We start from the raw sequence: 24,100 nt of genomic DNA on the forward strand, positions 1-24,100 counted from the left end.
TGTGTATAGTGTATATGTCAGTTCTGGAATATAGGGCTGGTGTTTGAATTTTTGATTACCTGACAGGATTCTGTTTTATGCAGAGATCTATAGAGACCATGAGAGACCACACATACAGGATGGAACTGGTTTGCAACATTTGTTTTCCTATCACCCTTCACCTTACTAAAACTCATTTCTGCCACCTCCAGCTGGCTTTTCTAGAAAGGCAGCATTGAGTATCAGTTAAGGATGGGCCACTAGTACCAAACTGGCTCGGAATCCCAGCCATGCTATATACTCTGTGTGACCTTACACAGCTTAAATTCTCTGTGCTGGGCTGGGAATGTGGCTTAGTGGTAGAGTGCTTGCCTTGCATGCATGGGGCTCTGGGTTCGATTCCTCAGCACTATATAAGCAGAAAATGCCAGAAGTGGCACTATGGCTTAAGTGGTAGAGTGCTAGCCTTGAGCTGAGGAGCTGAGGGACAGCACCCTGGCCCAGAGTTCAAGCCCCATGACTGGCAAAAAAAAAAAAAAAATAATAATAATAATAATAAAAACAAAAAATTCTCTGTGCTTTCCTCAATAATAGTATCTGCTTTTTCTGATTATTTTAATAAATGAGTAAAGGTATTTAAAGATCTTGAGCTATTCCATAAGCAGTAAATTCCATGTAACTGTTAGCCATTATTATTTCTCCATTTTCCTTTCCTATCTAAGTTTACACCTACTTAATATTCTTGGCTCTCTCAATTTGACTTCAAGACTTTGCTGAAATGGCATTTTCTTGACCTGTTTTAGTCACTACCTCTCAAATAGGGAAATCCCTTGAGCCCTAGTAACTGTTGTCTGCCCTTGTCATTTTTGCCTGGTCTCAGGCCTCTGAATGACCTGTGTTGTCTTGAGTCTTCCTGGCTTGGACATCAGAGAAAGAAGTATACCATTCACTGTGTCATGAATCTATTGCTTGTGGCTCAGAATTCTTTCCCATAGAAGGATTCCAAAATATTGAGCATCTGTAGTTTTTGGGGGTGGAGGGTATGTAGGTGCTGTCACCAAATGTGGGAGGTACTGGCTGTTCCCCCCAAAGCTCATTTAGATCATCTCTACCACCTACCAAGATTTTTGATACAATTGAGAATTTTATGGTTTTCTAAAAGACTGCTCAGTTTTCAGTTGAGGCAGAGCCAGTAGTTCTTGGTTTTCTGCCATTTTGGCAAGAAGAAAATAGTCCACAACAATTCCTCTTACAATAGAAGAGGAGGTCTAGCATGCAAACTTTGAGGGATTCCTCTTTAACTAGCAAAGATAGCAATAAACTAACCATGGTAGGGATGGCAGATAGGTTCTGGCATCTAGTGGAAGATATACGTTGAAATAATCTTGAATCTGTCTCTAATCCAAAGACATGAGATAGCCATCCCTTCCCCAGCACTGGATATAAAAGCTGTGTGGGATCAGAGAATTAATTTTGTTGTCAAATTGCTTTAGTTTGAATCTTGGCTTTATTATAGCTATGTGGCTTTGAGCAAATTATAATCTCTCTGACAGGAGTTTTTCTCCTTTGTAAATGGAGGATTATTCCTGCGTCCTGCTTCACAGGATTAAGATCAAAATAATTATTCCTGTTTAGAGTTAGTTGAAGTATATGTATGTAGGTTGCTTAGCACAGTACTTGTTCAAATAAGTGTAAGCTCTTATATCTAAGACAGGGTAGTATAATTTTCTTGACCTAGAAGCTTTACCTTCTGAGAATTGAAAACAGTGTGAGGCACCTGTTTTATTTGTCAGAAAGGTATATGGAAAGCTATGCATACACATATGTACATGTACTATACATATACATACATATATATATATGGTTATTAGGCATATGTATGTGTATGTATGTATGTGTATACATATGTATCTTTTTTTTTTTTTAGTCAGTTGTGAGGCTTGTGTTGTTCTTTCCTCCTGTCTATTGCTCTGTCATTCCATACAAAATAAGGAGGAGGGATCCTGGCAAGGCTTCCGGCCCCTCCCATTCATGCCATGGTTCCTTCCTGGAAGCTGTACTATGAAAGAGATATGAATTTGTATTTCCCTTTATTCCCCTAGAATCTCTTAATGATATTCTGGCTAGATCTTTATGGGAGAACCTGTAGGGGGTGCCATTTCCCCTTGAGCATTCCGGGCTAAAAATCTCTTGATTCCAAGGAAGTGTTTGCATATGGTGTCTCTCTGTCTACCTCAGATATTTTTTTATCTGCAGAGCTCAAAGAATGTTGTCATTTTGCACGTTCAAATTTGGTGTTTGTTTTGATTTGTTTAAAAGTAGGAATAGTGGCTCGCATGGGTAATCCTAGCTACTCAGGAGGCAGAGATCTGAGGATCATGGTTAAAAGCTAGTCTAGGCAGGGAAGTCTATAAGACTTATCTCCAGTTAACCACCAAAAATTGGTAGTGGCGCTGTGGCTCAAGTGGTAGAGCGCTTACCTTGACCTGAAGACCTAAGGAACAGCACGCAGGCCCAGAGTTCTAGCCCCATAAAGGACCAAAAAAAAAAAAAAAAAAGGAATAATACACTTAACTTTCTCTGTCCTAAGCAAAATTTGGGATTCAGTTATACTTTTCTGTTTTGTATTGGTTGCTCTTCGATTTTTCATTATGCATCTTTAGCATGTCACAATAAACTTTAAAAATGACTGTGTATCTGGGTAGAAGTTCCTCAGTGTGTTCTACTTCCTACTTCTTGGCCTTTTTGCTCTTACATTTTACTGCTATTTGTATTATAAACTCAAAAATTGTGTTTTTATATTTTTCTTTAAGCTGTCCTTTTAAAGAACTCTTATTTCTCTTCCATTTTTGAAAGATATTCATGTGGGATAAATAATCTTTAATATTTTTATTTCCATCAGTATTTTAAAATCTACCTCTTTGTCTCTGATTTTTAGTTTAATATGTGAAGTTCCATGTTACCACTGTTTTATCTAGAAGTCATCTTTTTCCTGGTAACCCTGCCTTATTAATGACTTTTAGCAGTTAGATTATGATTCACATTGATGTGATTTTTTTCATATTTGTTCCTTCGTATTTTGTCTATATGTTGAGATTCTAGGAACTGTAAGCGTATAGTTTTCACCAAATTTGTAAAATGGCTTTCTTCAAATTATTTTTCTGTTCTCCGTTACCCCTTTTCTTTAAGAGCTACTTCGTGTAAATTAGTCTGCTTGGATTATAATATAACCTCCATTTTGATTTGCCCCCACAGCTCTGTCATTTTTCTTTTCTTTTTTAATTTGCATTTTATTTTACGTAGATTCTATTGTGCTGCTTTATTATTACTTTTGCCAGTACTGGGTTTTCTGGGAGAGAGGTTGTTTGCCATAATCTTCATGCTTCAGCTTTCTTGCTTAGCTGTTGCTCTATCATGTGAGTCACACCTCTAGCCAAGCTTTTTTCTAATTATTTTGGAGATAAAGCCTCAAAATCTTTTCTTCCAGGGTTAGCTTCAAACTGGAATGTTCTGAGCTCAGCCACCGTGCACCTTGCTTTCTATGGCTGTGTTCTTACGTGAATATGTCCTATTGCTATATTATGAACTTAAACAATATCACTGACCTTCAATGTCTAAGCTACTGTTGATCTCATTCAGTGTATTTTTCATTTGATAGTGCATTTTTCATTTCTAGACGTTCAAGTTAAGTATTTTTGTACATTTTTTATTGTAAAAATGCTGTACAGAGGGGTTACAGTTACATGAGCAAGGTAATGAGCACATTTCCTATTGAACATTGTTGCCTCCTCCTTTGTTTTCCCCCTACCAAGTATTTTTTTTTAATTGCATTTCTCCTTATGCTCATGTTCTCTGCCTTGTTGAATCTAGTCAGTGTAATGATTGTTTTTAATGTCTTTTTTTTTTTTTTTTTGCTGATTTTACCATCTTTATTATTTTGGGATCTGTTTTCTGTTGGCTAACTTTTCTCCCAAAAGTGGGATGTAATGTTGTATTAGGTATTGTTTGGATTTTGCAGGATTCCTTTAGTGTTGTGAACTTTGTTTCATAAAAAAATGAAGTTACTGCAAATTAGTTTGATCCTATCAAGGTGTTCTTTTAGACTTGTTATGGTCAGAACATTTTTCCTCCAGTACTGGGGTTTGAACTCAGGATCTCTCATGCATGGTTGCTCAACTAGTATACTACTAGTACACTACTACTTGATCTTGCTTCCAGCCCTACGTTTTTTTCTGATTATTTTGGAGATGGAGTCTCATGAACTTTTCTGCCCTAGTTGGCTTCAAACCACAATCCTCCCAATATCAGCCTTCTGGGTAGCTAGGATAGCAGATATGAGCCACTAGTACCTGGCCAGACCATCTTTTATTGTGAAAGTAATTTTTCCTCACTGCTGAGGAAATACTTTTTAGGTTCATTTCTCAGTACCCCCATAGATAAAGTCTAATGGGAATATAAACTATTCCTAGCCCTATTATGAACTCTAGAGATAGTTGAACTTGCTTTTTTCCCTCTAGTGCCTCTTCTGTGTGTCACTTCTTTTTAGTTACTTTCTGTGAGCATAAATCAGCTTTCAAGGAGACAGATTTCAGCCACTTTGCCCTGAGTTGTTTTACAATTAAGCAAGATTGTTTAGTTTTGTGTGGGTCACCTCTTCCTGCACCATAGCCTGGAAACTTGCCAGTAATCACTGTCCTTTCTGCAGTAGCTGAAAGTCGTCATTGCATAGGTTTTGTCTGTTTTTTTAGTATTCAAGGTGGTATTATAAATCCAATAGGTGTTATTTCTTCACTGCTGGAAACAGTAGTCTGTTCTTTAAGTTTAGCATATTGATTCACTTTCTTATGTTTGATCTTTATTTCTCCTAAATTAGGCACAACCCAGTATTCCCACTGTAATATTGCATGTCTTCCTGTCCAGGTATGTCAAGAGTGGACAGTATAACATCTGTAATGACCAGACAGATCAAGTGGCTTTTGCCCCACAGTAGCACTGAGATATCTTCTGCAACTGTTTTATGAGGTATAGAAGTAAATGTTGGATTTTTACATCAAAAGTGCTTGCTGCTGCTGCTTTTTTGCTGGCATGAAATCTGTGCCTAACAGAAAAAGTTACTCATTTAATTTCTTATACGCTTTTTTAATATATATTTTTATTGTAAAGCTACTGTACAAAGGAGTTACAGTTACATGAGTAAGGTAATGAGTACTCCTCTTGAGCATTGTTACCCCCTCCTTTGTTTTTCCCCTACCATCCCTTCCTTCCCAACTTCTACCCATCCCCACCCCCCAGCTGTAAAGTTCATTTTCAACATAGTGTCTTGTAAATCTCATTGTTACAATGGGTCAACCTGTATCCTGATTTCATCATTTTGTTATTTCCCTTCCCCTCCTCACATTAGAAAAATATATACAAGATGCAGGGCACTGGAATAAAATATAGTGAAAACAGGGTTATACCATGGGGGAAGAACATACAAAAGAAACAAAAAAAAATACATATAAGTACATTAAAAACAACAGCAACAAAGATAAAGCCTCTTGTGTCCCTATCTCATATACTCTTATAATCAACTGGATGTTTTTCTCACCCCCAAAATTCATACGTTAAAATCCTAACCCCCAAGATAATAATTTTGGGAAGTAACTTTAGGTTCTCCTAAAAGGGTTCAATGCCCCTTAGAAAAGAGGACTGCAGGTGAGGGAGCTAGTTTGCATCTTCTTCTCTGTGAGGGTGTAACATGAAGGTACCATCAGTGAAGCAGAAAGTGGGCCTGCACCAGACACTGGATTTGCTAGTACCTGGTCTCAACTTCTCAGTCTGTAGGATGGAGAAAAATTCTATTTATGAGCTACATAGTTGGTAGGGGGGTGGCATTTTGTCATAGCACCAAGGATAGACTGTGATGACTCAAACTTGTTTTGCACTGTTTTTTGGTGGGGTTTTTTGGGGGGGGAGGGGTCCGGTCGTGGGGCCTGAACTCTGGGCCTGGGCGCTGTCCCTCAGCTCTTCAGCTCAAGGCTAGCGCTCTACCACTTGAGCCACAGTGCCACTTCCGGCTTTTTTCTTTTTGCTTAAGTGGTGCTGAGGAATGGAACCCAGGGCCTCAGGCATACAAGGCAAGCGCTCTACCACTGAGCCCCCTTCCCAGCCCCTGCAGTGTTTTCACATTATTACATTAATACTGATAATTAGCCTTTTGTCAGACAATATTCTTACAAATGACACTAAGAAATTGAATTGGAATGATGCCCAGGCCCTCTTGAGTCTTCTGCTAATTTTTATTTCTTCTGTGTAATATCTGTGGCATTTACATTATCTGAGCAGACATGAAGATTAGCTTACCACAGTTCCTAATAGTCTTTATTTTGTAAATATATGTAAGATTTTCTTGCCTTAATTACTTACTCTACCTGTATGGTGACTTTTTAAATCTATTTCTCCAATATGTTTCTTAAAACTTGGTCTAAGGAATTTCTTAAATGTTTTCTGTGGCTGCTTTTTTGCATACTTTTTATTTCTGTACTCGTTAGAATTTTGAATACAGAGATCTTTTATCTTATTTTTCACGTTTAAAAAAGTACTTTAGAGTCAGGCACTGGTGGCCCATGCCTACCTACTCAGGAAGCTGATATCTTAGGATCGCAGTTTGAAGCCAGCCTGGGCAGGATGTCCATTAGACTCTTATCTCCAATTAACCACCAAAAAGCTGAAAGTGGAGCAGTGGCTCAAGTGGTAGAATGCTAGACCTGAACAGGAAAGCTCAGCGACTGCTAGCACCCAACCCTGACTTCAATCCCAGGACTGACAGAGAAAAAAAATACATATTTTAAGGGCAGGGGTATAGAGGTATGCATTTATAATCCCAGCCAGGAGAATCTTGGTTCAAAGCCAGCCCTGGCCAAAAGTTAGCAAGAATCTTACTTTAAAAACAAGCTAGTTGTGGTTGCACATGTATGTAATCCCAGCTGTTGGAGAGGAGTAAATAGGAAGATTATGGTCTAAAGTCAGCCCAAGCAAAACCATGAAATCTTATTTAAAAAACAAAACAAAACAAAACTATGAAGTATAATGAACTTGGAAACAGGGTTGAAGTGGTGATGTGCTTAGTTGTCTAGCTAGGACAGGAATAAGTTCAAATCTCAGTACCGCTCCCCCCCCCCCAGTTTTTCATTTTAGTTTTTCTTTTGAATTCTACCCACTTTCCAACTTAAATTGAGATTACTGTTTCATTTGTAATTAATTCTTCTGAAAATTATTTTGGCAATTTGACATTCATCTGACATCTTCCTAAATATTATTCTCTTGTACGGTGAGTGTTTTGTTTCAGTTAAACATAAAACTAATTAATTCACCATATTTATCTGTTGTCCACTAGGCAAAGGAAGGGAGTGATATCACCCCTACCTCATCAAAAGCTCTTCAGAGAAGCAGGCTTGAGTCTTAAGGGACAGTACAGGCAGAAAGAATGAATGGTGTGTTTAAGGGCAGGAAGAAGTTCTGTTTGACAGGAACATTGGAAATAAAGTAGAAGAGAGTTAGGAAAAAAAAAAAACTTGGAGAGAAAAAAACCTAGACAGACAGCTGGGTGCTGGTGGCTCAACACCTGTAATCCTAGCTACTCAAAAAGCTGAGATCTGAGGATAATGGATCAAAGCCAGCCTAGGCAGAAAAATTAGTGAGATTCTTTTATCTCCCTCCAGTTAACAACCAGAAAACTGGAAGTGGTGCTGTGGCTCAAGTGGTAGAGCACTCAAGTTGAGCTGAAGAGCTCAGGCACAGCGCCCAGGCCCAGAGCTCAAGCCCTGCCTCTCCCCCTCACCCCCCCCCAAAAAATAAAGCAAGCCAGGCACCAGTGGCTCATGCCTATAATCCTAGATACTCAGGAGGCTGAAATCTGAGGATCATGGTTCAAAAATAGTCCAGGCAGGAAAGTATGTGAGACACTTAAATCTCCAGTTAACCACCAGATCACTGAAAGTGGTACTGTGGCTCAAAGTGGCAGAGCACTAGCCTTGAGCAAAAAGAGCTCAGGGACAGCGCCCAGGCCCTGAGTTTAAGCCCCATGACTGACCAAAACAGAAACAGATAGGGATTGATTGTGGTGAAGTTTTTCCTGCTGAAAATCTGAATTTTAATGCTGATGATTCTCACAGAATTAAAATTTTTTGTTGTTGTTTTTTACCTTGTTGGATTGTGGAGGGGATAGGTCTTCTACACAATGCTGCTTGGGGTAATTTTGGCATATTGTATTTAATTGTCTGCTGCACAGCCATGTGGAAGTATTCACTGGGCAGTTGGGCATGTAAGTCTAGAATTCAAAAAAAAGCTGCTACAATTCCAGACGCAAAGATTCTATATAATGTAAAGCACTGAAAAACAAAATAGAATGTGTAAGCACTGCTTTTGAAAGTGTTACAATGGAAATATTTGAATTTATATTTACTTTCAGTTTGGGACTTTCAGTTTATCTGTTTTCATATGTGTTTTAATTAATAAAACCTGACTACTACACATATAATTTGTGAATATATATGAGAGTATGCTCAGTATTTTTAGCTTTGATGAATGATCAACTTTGTAAATAATTTAAACTGGTTGGGAACCAGTGATCACCTGATGAGTATTTTACTTCTTATTTGTAACTTTAAAAATACATATTTCTGGATCCTGTCTTCAGAGACAGTTGTATAAGAGGGAATATGAAAATCTCTTTTAATTCCTCCAATGAATCTGCTACTCTACCAGGGTTGGAAACCACAAAGAGAAGATAAATAGATTAACACTAATTTTACCAGAAACAACGTAAAAGACTTAACAAAAGAGAATAATAGAGCAAGGAGAACTGTAAAGAATACACACATAGGACTGGAGGACTTACTCAAGTGGTAGAGTGCCAGCCATGAACCAAAAGCTGAGTGAGACCATGAGGGCCTGAGCTCAAGCTCTAGTAACAACAATAAACACACACACAAATGGCAGGTACAAGTAGATGTAACTACCCTTAGGAGTGAAATAAAGTCCCTAGGAAAAAGCAAGACCATTCCTGTTAGGATTGAAATTGAAAAGAGTGGCAGCAGTCACTGAATTGCTGAAAATCTGACATTGTCTTGTGATGCTAAAGAATTTGTAGTTTGTACAGATTATAGCAGTATAAATGGTAGATATTGTAAAGGCTGTTTTATATATTATATAAATATAGAATTAGGAACTACAAAGCTATGCATTTTAGTAAGTAGGTTTATAGGTAGAGTATATTAGTATTGTACAATAATAGGTAAATATGTTGCGTATCATAGACATTAGAAGAGTGAGGGAAGGGAATGGATGAGAATGTTGAAAGGGGTGACATTGATCAACATACATTGTATTCATAAACTGCTTTGTTAAATGGCAAATCCTTTGTACAACTACTTAAAGATAATAAAAATTATTTAAAAAGAAAAGGAAATGCAGAAAGCATAAGTAGAATATAGTTTTACTTTTGGAAAGGAAATTATTCTCAAAGATGTATTATACCTGATGCTGTGACTCATCCCTATAATCCCAGATGCTTGGGAGGTAGGAATAGGAAGACATGGTTTGAACCAGGCAAAAAATATGAGACCCTGTCTGAAAAGTATCTAAAGCAAATAGGGATGAGGGAGGGATAGGGATGAAGCTTAGGTTTAAGCAATAGAGTGTTTGCCTAGCTAGCAAGTACGAGGCCCTGAGTTCAAACTGGAACATGGTGTGACTGTTATATATTCCGACAAAGCTAAAATATAAACATATTAATATAATAATTGGCAATTAAACAGGAAGTAAAAGAAAGTCAAAGGATGCCATTTAAATGGACAAGCAAAAATACTAGAAGAAAAATATGAATAATAAACATAGCAATTATAATTGCATTCAAACTTCAGCCATATCAATAAACATTGCATTTATTCACAAGGATAGATTTTTCAAATTGTTACATAAAGCAAAATCCATTTATATACTGTATGCAAACATATCTAAAACAGTGATTTCAAAGGTTAAGACTAAAGTAACATGTAAAGATATCATAGGCAAATGGAAAGAATAAGAAATCAGAGGTTGCGATCTCAATAGACAAGTAGAATCCAGGAAAAAAGGCTTTAAACAGAACAAGTGAACTTATAATTTTGACAGTCATAATTCTCAGTATTCTTAAGAGTGTGAACACATTGAACACCTAAATTATAGCAGAATTGCCAAAGCAGACTATAGGACAATGCAAGAAACAATAGAAATACACAATAGGAAACTTTCAATATATACATCATAGTTCAGATTTAATAGGAGTCCTGTCCCAGAACTGGAATTAGCCCTTTCTTCAAGGATTCTTGGGTTCCTTATGGGAAATGTTTAGATATTACAGTCTTTATATTCAGAGTACTCATATTGAGTTGGTCTTTGTTAAAATGCATCATTCATATTGACATTTCTAATGGAAATGTATGATTATAGAGGCTGTACACTGAAATCTGTTTGTACCTCTGTGGGGAGCAGGTTGCCAGTCCTTGGGCTTGAACTCTGGGCCTGGGTGATATCCCGTGGTGCCACAGCACCACTTCCGGCTTTTTTGGAGGTGAAATGTCTCACAGACTTTCCTGCCCAGGCTGCCTTTGGACCACAATCCTGAAATCTCAACCCCCTGAGTAGGATTACATGCATGAGCCACTGGCACCCAGTGTATCTTTGGGTTTTGCTTGTTTGTTTTGCTTGTCCTAGGGCTTGTACTCTGGTCTTGGGTGCTGTCCCTGAGCTTCTTTTGCTCAAGGTGAATGCCCTACTTGAGCCACAGTACCACTTCCAGTTTTTTGAGTTTATTGGCAATAAGAATTACTCATGGGGTTTCCTGCCCTGGCTGGCTACAAACCATGATCCTCAGATTTCAGCCTCCTGACTAGCTAGGATTGCAAGCATGAGGCACTCACTGGCCCCTGGGTTTCTCTGGCTATCTCTGGGTTTTTGAGACAAGGTCTTAATGGCCCAGGTAAGCCTCAAATTCACTTTTATGTAGTTAATCACCAGCTCCTTAGATAGCTAAGTTCCTCCATTTCATTTTGCTTTCACTTTCAGGTTTTTGTTATTTTTATCTCATTTTTACTTTCAAGATTTTATTTTATCATTTACTTTTGCTTTCTTTAAAAACGTTTTTAAGCATGTTACAGGCTTCCAGGAGCTATGATTAGTTAAAGGAATGTTGTTATTCAAGAAAATCTTTCAACTTTTTATTCTAAAAGATAAGGAATTTACCATAATTGTTTCATTTATTTCTGCGTATTACTAAGAGTTCATGAACTCCAAGCCTTAAGAGTGTACAATACTCCTGTGCTACAATTTCTACATACTACCTCTGGGATGTGATTTTAGTATTTGCTAAGACGCCCTACGTAAAATCTGTCTTATCCCCCTTTAGCCTCCTAATTTGCATTATTTAGGATCTCAAGTAAATATTTTTGCTACAAAAAAAGATATACCTAAACAGTAACCCCTCTGCATATCACCTTTACAATAACAATTTTTTATTTAACTTTTGTTAAAATATATATATATACATATATATGCATATATATGTATATATATGTGTGTGTGTGTGTATATATATATATATATATGTATATAGGCTTGAACTTTGTATTTTAAAACTTTAGATGATATCAGGTCATGAAAGTGTTTGGGAGAGAACAGTAGCTACTATGTCTCCTTTTGAGAAATTGAATTCCAGATATAAAATTTTGTTATTTTCTTTTCAGAGTCTGATAAAATACCAGTGATGCGTGGACAGTGGTTTATTGATGGGACTTGGCAGCCTCTAGAAGAAGAAGAAAGTAATTTAATTGAGCAAGAACATCTCAATTGCTTTAGGGGTCACCAGATGCAGGAAAATTTTGATATTGAAGTGTCAAAATCCATAGATGGAAAAGATGGTAAGACAAGTTAATGCATTTATATATTCTGTAAACAAGCAAAATATTTGTAAAGTTTAGAGTCGTTGGTAAGTTTGATTTTTAAAAAAATTTTGAACTCAGTTAAAATTTATAAAATCTGATTTTTATTGAGGTCCTGGAAAATTATACTCCCGTGCCATTGAGCCACACATCCATCTCTGAATCTGATTTTTTTAAATACTTGGTTTTTATTCTGAATTTAAACTATGAATTTCTAAACTTTAAATATTTATTAATATGAAAGTTCCATTGCTAACACAATTTACTACAAATAGACAAATGGTTGTGTTATATTCCTTGAATTAATTTTTTTCTAGAGTTTTTTATTACCCCAAAAGTTTTGCCAGGCACCAGTGGCTCACAACTGTAATCCTAGCTACTCAGGAGGCTGAAATCTGAGGTTCACAGTTCAAAGCCAGCCAGCAGCAAAAGTCCATGAGACTCCTATCTGCAATTAACCACAAAAAAAAAACCAGAAGTAGAGCTATATGAAGCTTAAGTAGTGGAGTGCTAACCTTAAGTACAAAAAAGGTCAGGGTCATAGGGCTGGGAAGGTGGCTCAGTGGTAAAGCGCTTGCCTTGCATGCCTGAGGCCCTGGGTTCGATTCCTCAGCACCACATAAGCAAAAAGAAAAAAGTGGCGCTGTGGCTCAAGTGGTAGAGTGCTAGCCTTGAGCTGAAGAGCTGAGGGACAGCACCCAGGCCCAGAGTTCAGGCCCCACAACCGGACCCAAAAAAAAAAAAAAAGGTCAGGGTCAATGGCTAGGCCCACAGTTCAAGCTCTAGGACCGGAGGGGGGGGGGGAAGGGGGATTTTTAACTTAAAATCAGAAAAAATAATAATAATTTGAGCTTACCAATTCTATTAAAAGTACAATTTTTTATTTTTTTAATATTTTATATTTGTTTTTCTCTAGAATTTTAAAAGAACATAATTGTCTTTGTGTTTAATTTCTAATTTAAAATAGTCTGCTCCTTAAATTTCCTTATTTAGCAATTGGACAAATTTCAGTAGTTAAAATTATTATATAATTGCTAAGTATCTCATGTTTTCATAATGTGCCTGAATCTTGAGTAAACTTCAAAATATGCGATAAAAGTTAAAACTACTTCTATTGTTCCATTTACTGCAGGCAGTGGGATCAACTATTCTGGTGAGTATTAATGTACAGGTAGATTAGATTGTGTTGGTACCTACATTTTTTTTCATCTAATAGCTTTTCTTCATCTAAGCCTGCCTTTATTTGGGAGGTTTTTTGGTAAGCCCTGTTGAACAGAATGAATTAAAACACAAACAGTGATTTTTCAGAAGCAGAGAAATTCAGTTTTGGTCAGGTAACTCAGCGTGCAATATGAAAAACATTATGTGTTTGAAATGTTGCTGAAACAGTGACAGAACAAGGAACTTTATACTGACCAAGGATGTTTTCCTTAATATTAATAAACTCTCTTACCTACTCTTTATCTTTACTCTTACCTCTTCAAACACATATACGTCTATGTGGTACATACATCACATTGGTCACAAGCAAAGAAGCTGCACAGTTTATCTTATAAGATACTATCCTTTGTTCTTACTTGTTAAAAGTTGGGAAAGTTGTAACTTCTGCATAAATTGGCAGTTAAATCTAACAAATTTATATAATAGTTGTGTGTTACATGCAGACACTAAACTCTAGGAATTTTAAATATATCTTACTTTCCTAATCAGGCTGAAGGTTTACTTATCAGTATACACAAATCAATTCATTATAGAAGTTGAAGACTATATTCCTGCAGAATGTAATAGAAATACTCTGCCTTTGTGATAACAAAATAGCAAATCTTATATATCTATGATTTTATATAATAACTTAAAACATCACCTCTCATCACCACTGTCAAAATAATCTCAAACCTGTTTCACAGCATTTGAATGATGGATCACTTATAATTTCATTGCCATTGGAGAATTCTTGAGTTTTGGATTTCCTTTTCCCCCTAAGTCTATTCTTCAAAAAAAGCAGTTATTAACAAACCGAATTCAGCCACCTAAATTCTTCATTAATAGTGTATAGAGCTTGGAAGAAAAAAATGAGTATGTAAAATTTGAAATTATCCCCCTTTCTCAAAATATTGTATTCAGAATTTTTTTTTCATTTGCTAACTTATCTGGTGGAGGTTAATCATCAACTCTCTAATCTTACCCATCAGGAATCTTGGTTATAATAAAACTTAAACTTTCATGTTATCAGTTTTGCCTCTACTCCCTTGCTTAGGCACTAACTGTGGAAGGATACTCATTTTCCTCAAAGTGCCCAAATGTAACTATATCTGATTATAAAAACATGGTTTATTTTGTGAGTAGCTTTTTAAGTATCTAGCTTTAAGGATGCACATTGAGTGGCACAACATGGTTAAGCTGTACATGTCAGGTGGCATATTGGCTATAAATTCAGTATACTTTGTTATTAACAAAGATTATAAGTGGTATTCAATATCAATATTATTATAATTTTATTTTTATTCATATTAGGCGTACATCTATATGTTAAGGTGTAACATAATCTTTGAAGATTGAGTGATTTTTTTCAGTACATTGAAAATTATAGTTAGTCTTAAGGAAAGAACATTTGCCATCTAAAAAGCCACCATTTTAAGGAAATGTTGGTTTTTTTTGTCAGTCATGGGGCTTGAACTCTGGGCTTGGGCAAAATCCCTGCGCTCTTCAGCTCAAGACGAGCGCTCTGCCGCTGGAGCCACAGCGCCACTTCCAAGGAAGTGTTATTTTGCTCCAAGCTGAAATTTTCTGTCTTGTTCATTTATTGGGGACAAATACCTTTCCACCTAAATTTCTCATGTATAGATGATAAAAGCCTTAACTCTTCATATGATAAAGACATCTTGAGTGTATTTCCATGTGTGGCTATATTGTGTTAACTACTTTGTGAAAGAAATAGACAGTTTTTACCCTCAACCTATGAAGAAGACAAAGTCTACAGCTAAATATTTATAAAACGCTAAGTAAAAGATAACATAGGTAACAATGAATAGTAAATACTCTAAAAAGATACTTGGGATAAAGACAGTGACCACAATCTAGTAGAGTTATTAAAAGAAGGTAGTCTGGAAAATCCTGTTTAATAAATAAAAATATTTTAAAACAATATGTTTAGAGACACTTAATAAGTGCTTTATATAACTTATAAGGCACTAAACAGAATTCCTGCCTTCAAGAACCCTAAAAATAATCATTCTCCCCTGTCCCCTTTTTTTCTGACTGTTTAGGGTAGCTATTGCCATGAATTGCAATAGATTAAATATTTTCCTTCTAAATTTCATACTGACCTATTAGCATCTAATTAAATCTATGAATATTTGGTGCAAATAAAGACAACCTACAAAATGATGTCTTTTACATTTCGTGATTTTTAAACTGTAAATTTAGTTCTAAGAGCTAAAGTAAAAATTTGCTACTCCATTCCTAAGCTAGGAAACATTTAGTATCCTAACAAATGAATGCTCATCACTTCACTTGAGATGAATCATACACATAAACTGAGGTTTCCACAATAACTTTGTAAATACTTAGAGTAGTAAACCACTGTTTCACTCATTTATAATTTGTCTAAATACATACAGTAATTGTTTTTAAAGGAAATTGAACTAATAAACAGATTAATACTGTATATGACTCCATCCAAAAAAATGTGTAATTTCAGCAATAAGAAAGCATCAGAAAAACTAAAAATTCAGGCTAGCTAATTAACATGCTACAGAAGTATAAAGGTTCATGAAAGAAAGGGAAGATTGAAAAACTTGATACTCATAAGAGAACACTGAGAAACATGGAAACAAAATGCAGTGTTGTATCCTGGGTTGTATCCTAGAATAAAAAAAGGCTAAAGAAAAAAATAGAAAAGTCTGAATAAAATTATTATGTAATATTAATTTCTTAGGTTTGATAATTCTGTTGTAGTTGTTCAAGCTACTAATATGAAGGATAGCTGGATTGAAGGATATATGGCAACTTTCTGTACCCAAAATTATTCCAAAATAAAGATTTTTTTAACTTAAAAATAGGGCATAGAGAAATTAAACAGAAATACTAAGCATTAAGTTAATCTGAAAGAAACTAAGAAAGAATAAAGAAACCATAGCATATTGACCAAAAAAGGGGAAATCTAAATCTGCTCATTTCAAAAACTATAGTAAACGTAAGTAAACTTACATGCCAATTAAAAAGCAATGATTTGGCAAATTGATAAGAATGCCACACATATACTGTCTTCAAGAGGCACATTGTGCACTTCTGTAGAATGCTCATTGCCCTAGGTGCAAGCTCCCTTTACCACACACACAACGGAAAAAAAAAAAAAAGTCACAGGTTAAAAATAAAAGAATGAGGATTTTACAGTTCTAGCTAATTTGAGGTACTGTGGCAGCAGCACAGGTGCTGGGTGGCTCTGTATTTACACCATATAGTATTTCAGTGGGTGGAAGGAGTGCATATTTCAGTCACTCACTGGATGATGATATTCCATGTTGTGAAAATAGCATTTCAGAAGTTAGAGCCATACATGGTAGTACATACCTATATTCCATCACTTAGGAGTCTGAGGTAGTACAGTCACCAGTTTGGACAACTCAGTGAGTTCTATGCCAGCCTTGGCTACATAGCGAAGAATAGTAGCTCAAAACAAACCACCTTTCATTTTCTTCTTTATTTGGTTTCTATAAAGATTCCCACCTCATAGCTTTCTGGTTTTTTTTTTCTTAATATAAATTTATCTCAATTTCCCTGAGGAAAAATTGCCATGAATTTTCTTGTTAACAAATTTGGAATGTACAAGGCTGCTGCTTCCTAAGGGTTAGAATTTTCTGTGTTATCATTGAGTGTGTTAGTACATGCTTGTAATCTCAGCATTTAGGAGGCTAAAACAGGACAATGCTAAGTTTGAGGCCAGCCTGGTGACATACCATCATGCTGTCTCAAAATAAAAATTTTCTAAATTCCATGATATCAGCTTTTTATATGAAGGGAAAAGTTGAGTTTTTCTGTTCTAGGAATTAATATGCTGCTACCAACCCTTTTTTGGATAGTCCTTTGTTTTCAGAATTATATAATAAAGAAAATGAAATAAAATAGGAAATCTATTGAAAATCATTTTAACTATTCTATTGGAAATAATTTTTCATTACTGGATAAGATTTTAGTTTATAAAAGCATTTTAAGTTATGAATCACTAAAACTATTTTTAGAAATTATAAAAACATTAAATAGTACTTTCTAACACTTGAATTTCCTTAACAGTTATAGAAGGATTAACAAGCTTTTTTTCCCCTCTAATCTACTTAGTATACCCCTAAGTCTATTCTTTGGGTTGAAAAAATTAAGCTCTCTGACTTTGTTATAAAATGAGTAACAAATAATGGCTTTCAAGTGAAAATAAGTTTTTAAAGGTAAAGAACAATGTTTATTTTTTGAAAGTGTTCTTAAATGTTTTTTTCAGTTTGGGGAATGAAAAGCCTTTTTTTTGTGTGTGTATATTGGTGGTTGTCTTTTTTCTTTGACCTTTAAGCTATGCTGTTCATTTAGAAGAGAGATGCCTTCATTTTTTCTATCTTAACTAGTGTTTTGAGAGTATTTGTATAATTTTAAAATGTGGTCAAGTGGCCTAAATGCTTAATTCTCTCTTAGTAAGTATAGAATTTGGCTCATTTAGCTTTATTACTAGGATTAAAACAAATCTAGTTTTTATTCTCTAGTTAACATCAGTTTGATCCACTTTTGATACATTAGCAGTTTTTCCTAATGAATTCTTTTTATTATTTCTGGGTCTGAGTGTATGTCTACTCCTGAATAAGTTGACCAGAAGGCACATGAAAGAAGAAACATTTCAGTGAAGAAAATTGCTTCGGTTGTGATTTTTTTCACCCCATGACACTGAAATCTATTTATAATACTGTTGTAGCAGCCCAGCTTTTAGTCCTAGTCTATAGTTCTTCTAGACATCTATTTTCACATAGGTGTAGTATTAAATATATAGATATAGTCATTAATGCCTTTTGAGCATTTCTCAAATACCTTCACTGTTCAGATCTTTGCATATGTTTTATCTGTATATGCAATAGATTTGTTACATTTCTGATACTGTCCTACAGAAATTTTAAGATTTCTATATTTCAGCAGTATTTAACCTTTGAATTTCAAATTATTGTAAAAGGGAATAAGGATGAAAATAAAATACATTAGAACACAAAATGTAAATGAATTCAGTTACAATCTGTGTTCTTATATATTTTATTTTTTAAAGTTCTATAATTTATTAACTGAACTAGTAAATTTTCAAGGTTCAATTTCAAGTGGACTTAAATAATTGCACACTATCATATAAACAATTTATTGATATATAATTAGCAAAATTTGACAGTGAAAATATTGACTTGAAGGTTAAGTACTGATTTGCCAAATATCAAGGCCATGTCTGGTTTTTCTCTTTATTGTGTTATGCTTACAAGATGTCACAGTATACATTTTTCCTAATACATTGTTTTCATTATTTTATCACTGATCTTTCCAGGCAAGATTATTAAAAGTAAAGCTTTCAGTTTGGTATTTGCTTAAATTATTTTTTCACTTTTAAAAAGTCTTCCGAGGCCAGGCACTAGTGGCTCATGCTTATAATTCTAGCTACTGAGGAGGCTGAGATCTGAGGATCACCGTTCCTAAGCCATCCCACGCTTGCTGATCTCCAGTTAACCACCATAAGCCGGAAGTAGAACTGAGTAAATTGGCCAAGCACCAGCCTTAAGTGAAAGCCTAAGGGACAGCATCTAGGTCCTGAGTTCAGGCCTCAGTACCAACACACACACAACACACAGTCTTCTAACAACTTGAACAGAGTTGTGAAAAGAATGCGTTGTTCTTAAGAGAAGCTTCAAGCAATTATACTTCATAATGGAAGACCTCTAGTAGAATGGATACTGTGGCATCTTCTTAGGCAGGCTGCATGAGAAATTGCATATGTCATTCTCACTTTTGTATATCAGCTATTGGCTGTGTCAGAGTTATGTGTTTGGAGAGAGTAAATAACCTTAGTATTGTAAAAATAGAGTCTGTATTTCTTAATTATTCAAAAATGCCATGTTCTCTTTTTTGGTTCTGTCTATGCAAAGTTATTAAATGGTAACATAATTGTCTCTAACTGGTAAATCATTTGCCTTTATTTCCTTTTAGTATATAGAGCATATATTTGATAAACATTAGACCAGTATTTGTTTTACTGTTTTAACTGGAAAATAAATGAAGCATTTAGAATAATGTTTGTCAAACATATCTCATTTTTAAAGTTAATACTAGAAAAAAAGGCAAAATGACAAACCTCATTTAAATTTACTTTGAAGCTCAGTGTTTTTGCTTTCTTAGTTGTCTACCACCTCCCTCCCTTCTCCCTCCCTTCATTGTTCAAATGGAGAGGATATAAGGAGAGTACAGATGCGGCAGGTCTTAAACGAAAGCGTTCCCAAGGTACAGTAATTGGAGTTTTATTTCTCTGTGTAGCTAAATTCCCAGATTTAGCATTCAGTTGTGTTTAGAGAAATAGTTTATAGAAATTAGTCTCTTTAACGTGTCCATTGTGCTATACATATGTATAAACATTAGTAAACTATGTACATGTCCAGTAGCAAGACATTCACCACCATTAAGATGCTTTAAGACAAGATGTAGATGATAAGGAAGGGCAATATTTTGCTGGCTTAGCACTCTTCTAGCTCTCCATCTTGTAGTTTTAGGTTTTTTTAAGCATAAGTTGCTCAACACTATTTTAACAAAATGTGGTTTGGAAACAATTGTTAAAACTTTGCAAAAATTGTTTTTATTTTAAAAAAACCAACCTTGTTTTCTTTAGGACCAAAGATATGAATGTTTATTGTGTTAGCTCTTAGACTAAGGTCTTATTTTCAGCATCAATCATGTGCCCTGGCAGGTAAGTAAAATATAAGCGGGTTTTACATACATTTTGTAAATTGCATTTGTAACATAAGAACTATATTTTCTTGTACTGTACCTGTGTATTCTAGTAGGAAACAGGTTTTCCTTTAAAAATGTCTCATGATCTTAGATCTTGGCCATCGCCTTATCTCTTTATAGCAGGCTATGTTGTTACTTTACCTTGAATTTCAACCCATCTTCAAATAAGTTAGACTACACAGGTAATTAGTTTTGTAGCAAGTCACTTAATTTCTTTATATCTCATATAAAATTACAGAATAATATTTTGCCCTGAGGTTTAGTACCTATTTTCTGATGAGAACATGGGATTTTTCTTAAGCCTATATCAGAGATACAAAGGAAAAGTATAAGGCCTTCTAAATACAGGATTACTAAATTCTGACTTGATGGATATGTTTCTCAATCCATTGCTTCCACTCACAATACTGAATTTGTGATTTGTGCCCACTAGAGACACAAAAATGATCAGGACAGACCCTGCCTCACACAAATGACTTCTAAAACCTAGTTTGAGAAATGCATATTGACCATCGTGGTAGAAAAACACTGAATTTCTCATTAAAACATCTTTCAGATTTGGATTTCTACTGTGATGAACATAGCCAGAAAAGTAGCTTTAATATTTGTTCCCAAAATACCTTTTATTCTATTTTTTATTTTTTAAAAATTTTATTTTGTTGTAAAGCTGCTATACAGAGGGGTTACAATTACATGAGCTAAGGTAATGAATACATTTCTTTTATTTTTTTAATTTTTTTTGTGTGTCAGTTGTGAGGCCTGAACTCTGGGCTTGGGCGCTGTTCCTCAGCTCTTCAGCTCAAGGCTAGCACTCAACCACTTGAGCCACAGTGCCACTTCCGGCTTTTTCTGCTTATGTGGTGCTGAGGAATCGAACCCAGGGCCTCATGCATGCAAGGCAAGCACTCTACCACTGAGCACCTTTTCCCAGCCCATGAGTACATTTCTTGTCGAACATTGTTATCCCCTCTGTTTGATTTTTGCCTTATACTGATTAAAAGTTTTATAGATCTTTTGATATTTTTACTGGAACCAACAGAAAAACTGGACCTTAAGTTTCTATATTAGAACTATTAAGGACTTTTTAATCTCTTAAGCCTTTGGAAAAATCAGCTCATCTAGGAATGCAATTCTTTAATTAACTTCATATTAGGGGCTACAATTATATAATCATACCAATTACTCCATGTTGTCTTAGCAAGTTGCTATTCCTGTGGCATTATTAATCATTTATAAAGTCTCTGTCCATTACTTAAGTTTTTTAATGAGTATTTTTTTCTACTGAACTGAAGTACATATCTGGGTTCTTATGTACTATTGATTCAAAGATCTGAATGGTATAATTTTTTCATAACATTGTCTTAGAGACCTTCAAGTTATATTTTCTCTTTTGAAACAGCTATTCATAGTTTTAAATTGAGTCGAAACCATGTGGACTGGCACAGTATGGATGAAGTATATCTTTATAGTGATGCAACCACATCTAAAATTGCAAGAACAGTTACCCAAAAACTGGGATTTTCTAAAGGTAATTATTAGATATTATTTTAATTTGTTAAAATTTGGATATAAGAATTGGTTTTTAGGAAGTGGTGCTGTAGCTCAAGTGGTAGAGCGCTACCTTAAGCTGAAGAGCTGAGGAACAGCGCTCAGGCCTAGAGTTCAAGGCCCATGACCCCCCAAAAAAAACAAAAAAACAGTCTGAACTTCTGAAGAAAACACAGGAAGGGCTCACACCCACAAGAGAAAAAAATTTGTTTTTACTTACATCCAAAATAGAAATTTCTCATTTTTAATATAGTTTTTAGTTGTTCAATTTAATACAGATATCCCATTAAATGAAACATAAGGTGATAATATTATTCATTTATAATAAGTAATTATGTATTTAGAATAACCAGACAAGATTAATAAATCAATACTATAAAAGCTAGTCAAATCCAAGACAGTAAAAGTAAAACATTTTTACAGTGTCAAGAAAGATAAAGATCAAAATTGTAAGTAGAAGGTAAGGAAATGAAGGCAACTCTTTAAACATCTACTGAAAGAAAGAAGAGAATGGTAACTTAGAAAGCTAACATTCTCAAAACGTAAATTTTTTTAAATGTTTGTCTTTTAAATTTTTGTTGTCATTTGCATTGTAATTTACTTGATAGTCCATGTGCTTGAATATCATTTTACATGCTTGTTAATCAGCTATATGCATTTTGTAAATTATCTGCTCATGTCTTTATCCCATTTTGCTGTTTGAATAGCTGTCTTTATTTTTCAAATGGTAAGCTCACTTTGTATACTTTAGGTAATTAACTTACTGTATGTCACATTTCCCCAAGTTTCCCATTTATGTTTTATCTTTGTAGTTACTGATAATGTAATATAGAAGCTTTTAATCTGACATGTAGTTTTCTTTTTCAGACTGACAATTGACTTTGAGGTCATGTCTTGTTCACTTTATACCAGCCATTTATCTTACAAAATTTTATTTCTTTATGTTCAATGAAATTTCTTGCTTTATATTCTCACTTTTTTACATAATGTGAAAATGCTATTTCTAAAAATAAATATTAAACTTAGAATCCTAATTTTTCCATAGCATCAAGTAGTGGGACCAGACTTCATAGAGGTTATGTGGAAGAAGCCACGTTGGAAGACAAGCCATCACAGACCACCCATATTGTGTTTGTTGTTCATGGCATTGGGCAGAAAATGGACCAAGGAAGAATTATCAAAAATACAGCCATGTGAGTTCTTAGATATACATTGTGTATATCTAGTCTGGTATCCAAGCTTTTATCTGAAACATGAGAAGGATTATGGCATTCCCTCATTTCACTCCATATTTTTGCAGTGCCAACAACTGTTTAATCACAGTCAAGTTTATGAACCAAATTTATCCTGCCATATGGAGAAGAGAAGGGATAGGAAAGCCTTTTTAATGTATTAAATTAACTTACACAAATCCAAGGTTTGAAAGCAATAAAAAAGATCTGGTTTTAAGTTTATATCCTACTCTCTGAACACTGAGAATACTTCAGAGTTGCCCAGCTCTGAAACTGCTAAGAGTTGTTTATTCTGCTTTTTAGCAGCTTATCAAGTTAATTTCTACTAGAAGGAACTTAGCTCTAAATTTTATAGAATTGGTAGGCAGTTTTCTAATCTACCAGGCACATTAGTTACCTCATGGATTTATACTCCACTTTATTCTAAAAACTCTTGAGATGTTATTGAGTTATTTGTAGATTATTGAGGTATTGTAGATTATTAAGATTATTGAGGTATGTGTAGATTTGCATGTTTCAAAAATATCATTTGTGTGCTGAAAGAGAATATGGTCATTAAAAGTTCCACCACAGATTTGGTTCTGAGCTTATATGTAGTATAAGAAAAATTTGATCAAGTACAAATTTATGATGTGATGAGAACAGGTCAGTTACTGAGAAAGAGTTTTCTGATTGTAGACTTCAAGTGAAAATATGTCATCTGTCTCTCTAACATTGGCTTTTGTTTCAACGTTGTCACTTCTTAACCACTGGTTAAGTTAATGTAACTTAAAAAATTATTTTTTGTTAGCTATAGCCTGACTACTGATCCTTCCTTTGTTCTTACCATAGAAATGTTTTCCTGCTGATTCTGATTTTATTGTGATGAGTTGTATATTCTTATGATAATTTTTATGCCAGGATGCATCTTTTGCTTGGATATCTGGAGTCTTGAAAACTAGGTTTACTATTATAGTCTCTTAAATCATTGACATTGAAAAGGTATTGGTTTTATTTCTGTAAGTGCCAGTTAGCAAAATCTAAAAACAAAACAGGCTTACGTCAAAAGGAGGATTTAGGAATCGAGGAGGTACTCTGCCAAATTAGCCATCAGAATCTATCAGCTCTACCTACCTTCATTTTGTAGCTACTCTCAGATATATCCTATGACTCCACAGGAGATGTGTATAATGTTTTATGTTCAAAGTCAACAGAAAAGATTAAGTCTTTATTACAGGAATTCCTGGATAGTCTGCATTTCAGTGACTGATAGTGTTGTAATTAAGTACATGAATTTATATATTCAGTCTGAATGACCAGACTTGTGGTAGTCTCACCCTACCTAACATCAGATAGCGGTTGGTTGACACATCAAAACAGTAAGGAAAG

The 24,100-nt window shown here is 34.9% G+C and overlaps 1 protein-coding gene across 8 annotated transcripts in view; it reads left to right on the plus strand.

The window, feature by feature from the left end:
- Window positions 1–24,100, plus strand: part of LOC138815808 (phospholipase DDHD1) — a 69,844-nt gene that overhangs the window by 8,415 nt on the left and 37,329 nt on the right. For 2 of the 8 annotated variants that reach the window (XM_070005154.1, XM_070005156.1), the window contains exons 2-6: window positions 11,745–11,918; window positions 13,072–13,092; window positions 19,347–19,448; window positions 21,352–21,480; window positions 22,546–22,693. In XM_070005154.1, coding sequence (XP_069861255.1) covers window positions 11,745–11,918; window positions 13,072–13,092; window positions 19,347–19,448; window positions 21,352–21,480; window positions 22,546–22,693 — 574 coding nt within the window. The remainder of the gene's footprint in view (window positions 1–11,744; window positions 11,919–13,071; window positions 13,093–19,346; window positions 19,449–21,351; window positions 21,481–22,545; window positions 22,694–24,100) is intronic. The other 6 variants (XM_070005157.1, XM_070005160.1, XM_070005155.1 and 3 more) reach the window with 3 other exon arrangements.

The sequence above is a fragment of the Dipodomys merriami genome, unplaced genomic scaffold, assembly GCF_024711535.1.
Source record: "Dipodomys merriami isolate MVZ:Mamm:240054 unplaced genomic scaffold, mDipMer1.0.p SCAF_670, whole genome shotgun sequence".
Lineage (NCBI taxonomy): Eukaryota > Metazoa > Chordata > Mammalia > Rodentia > Heteromyidae > Dipodomys > Dipodomys merriami.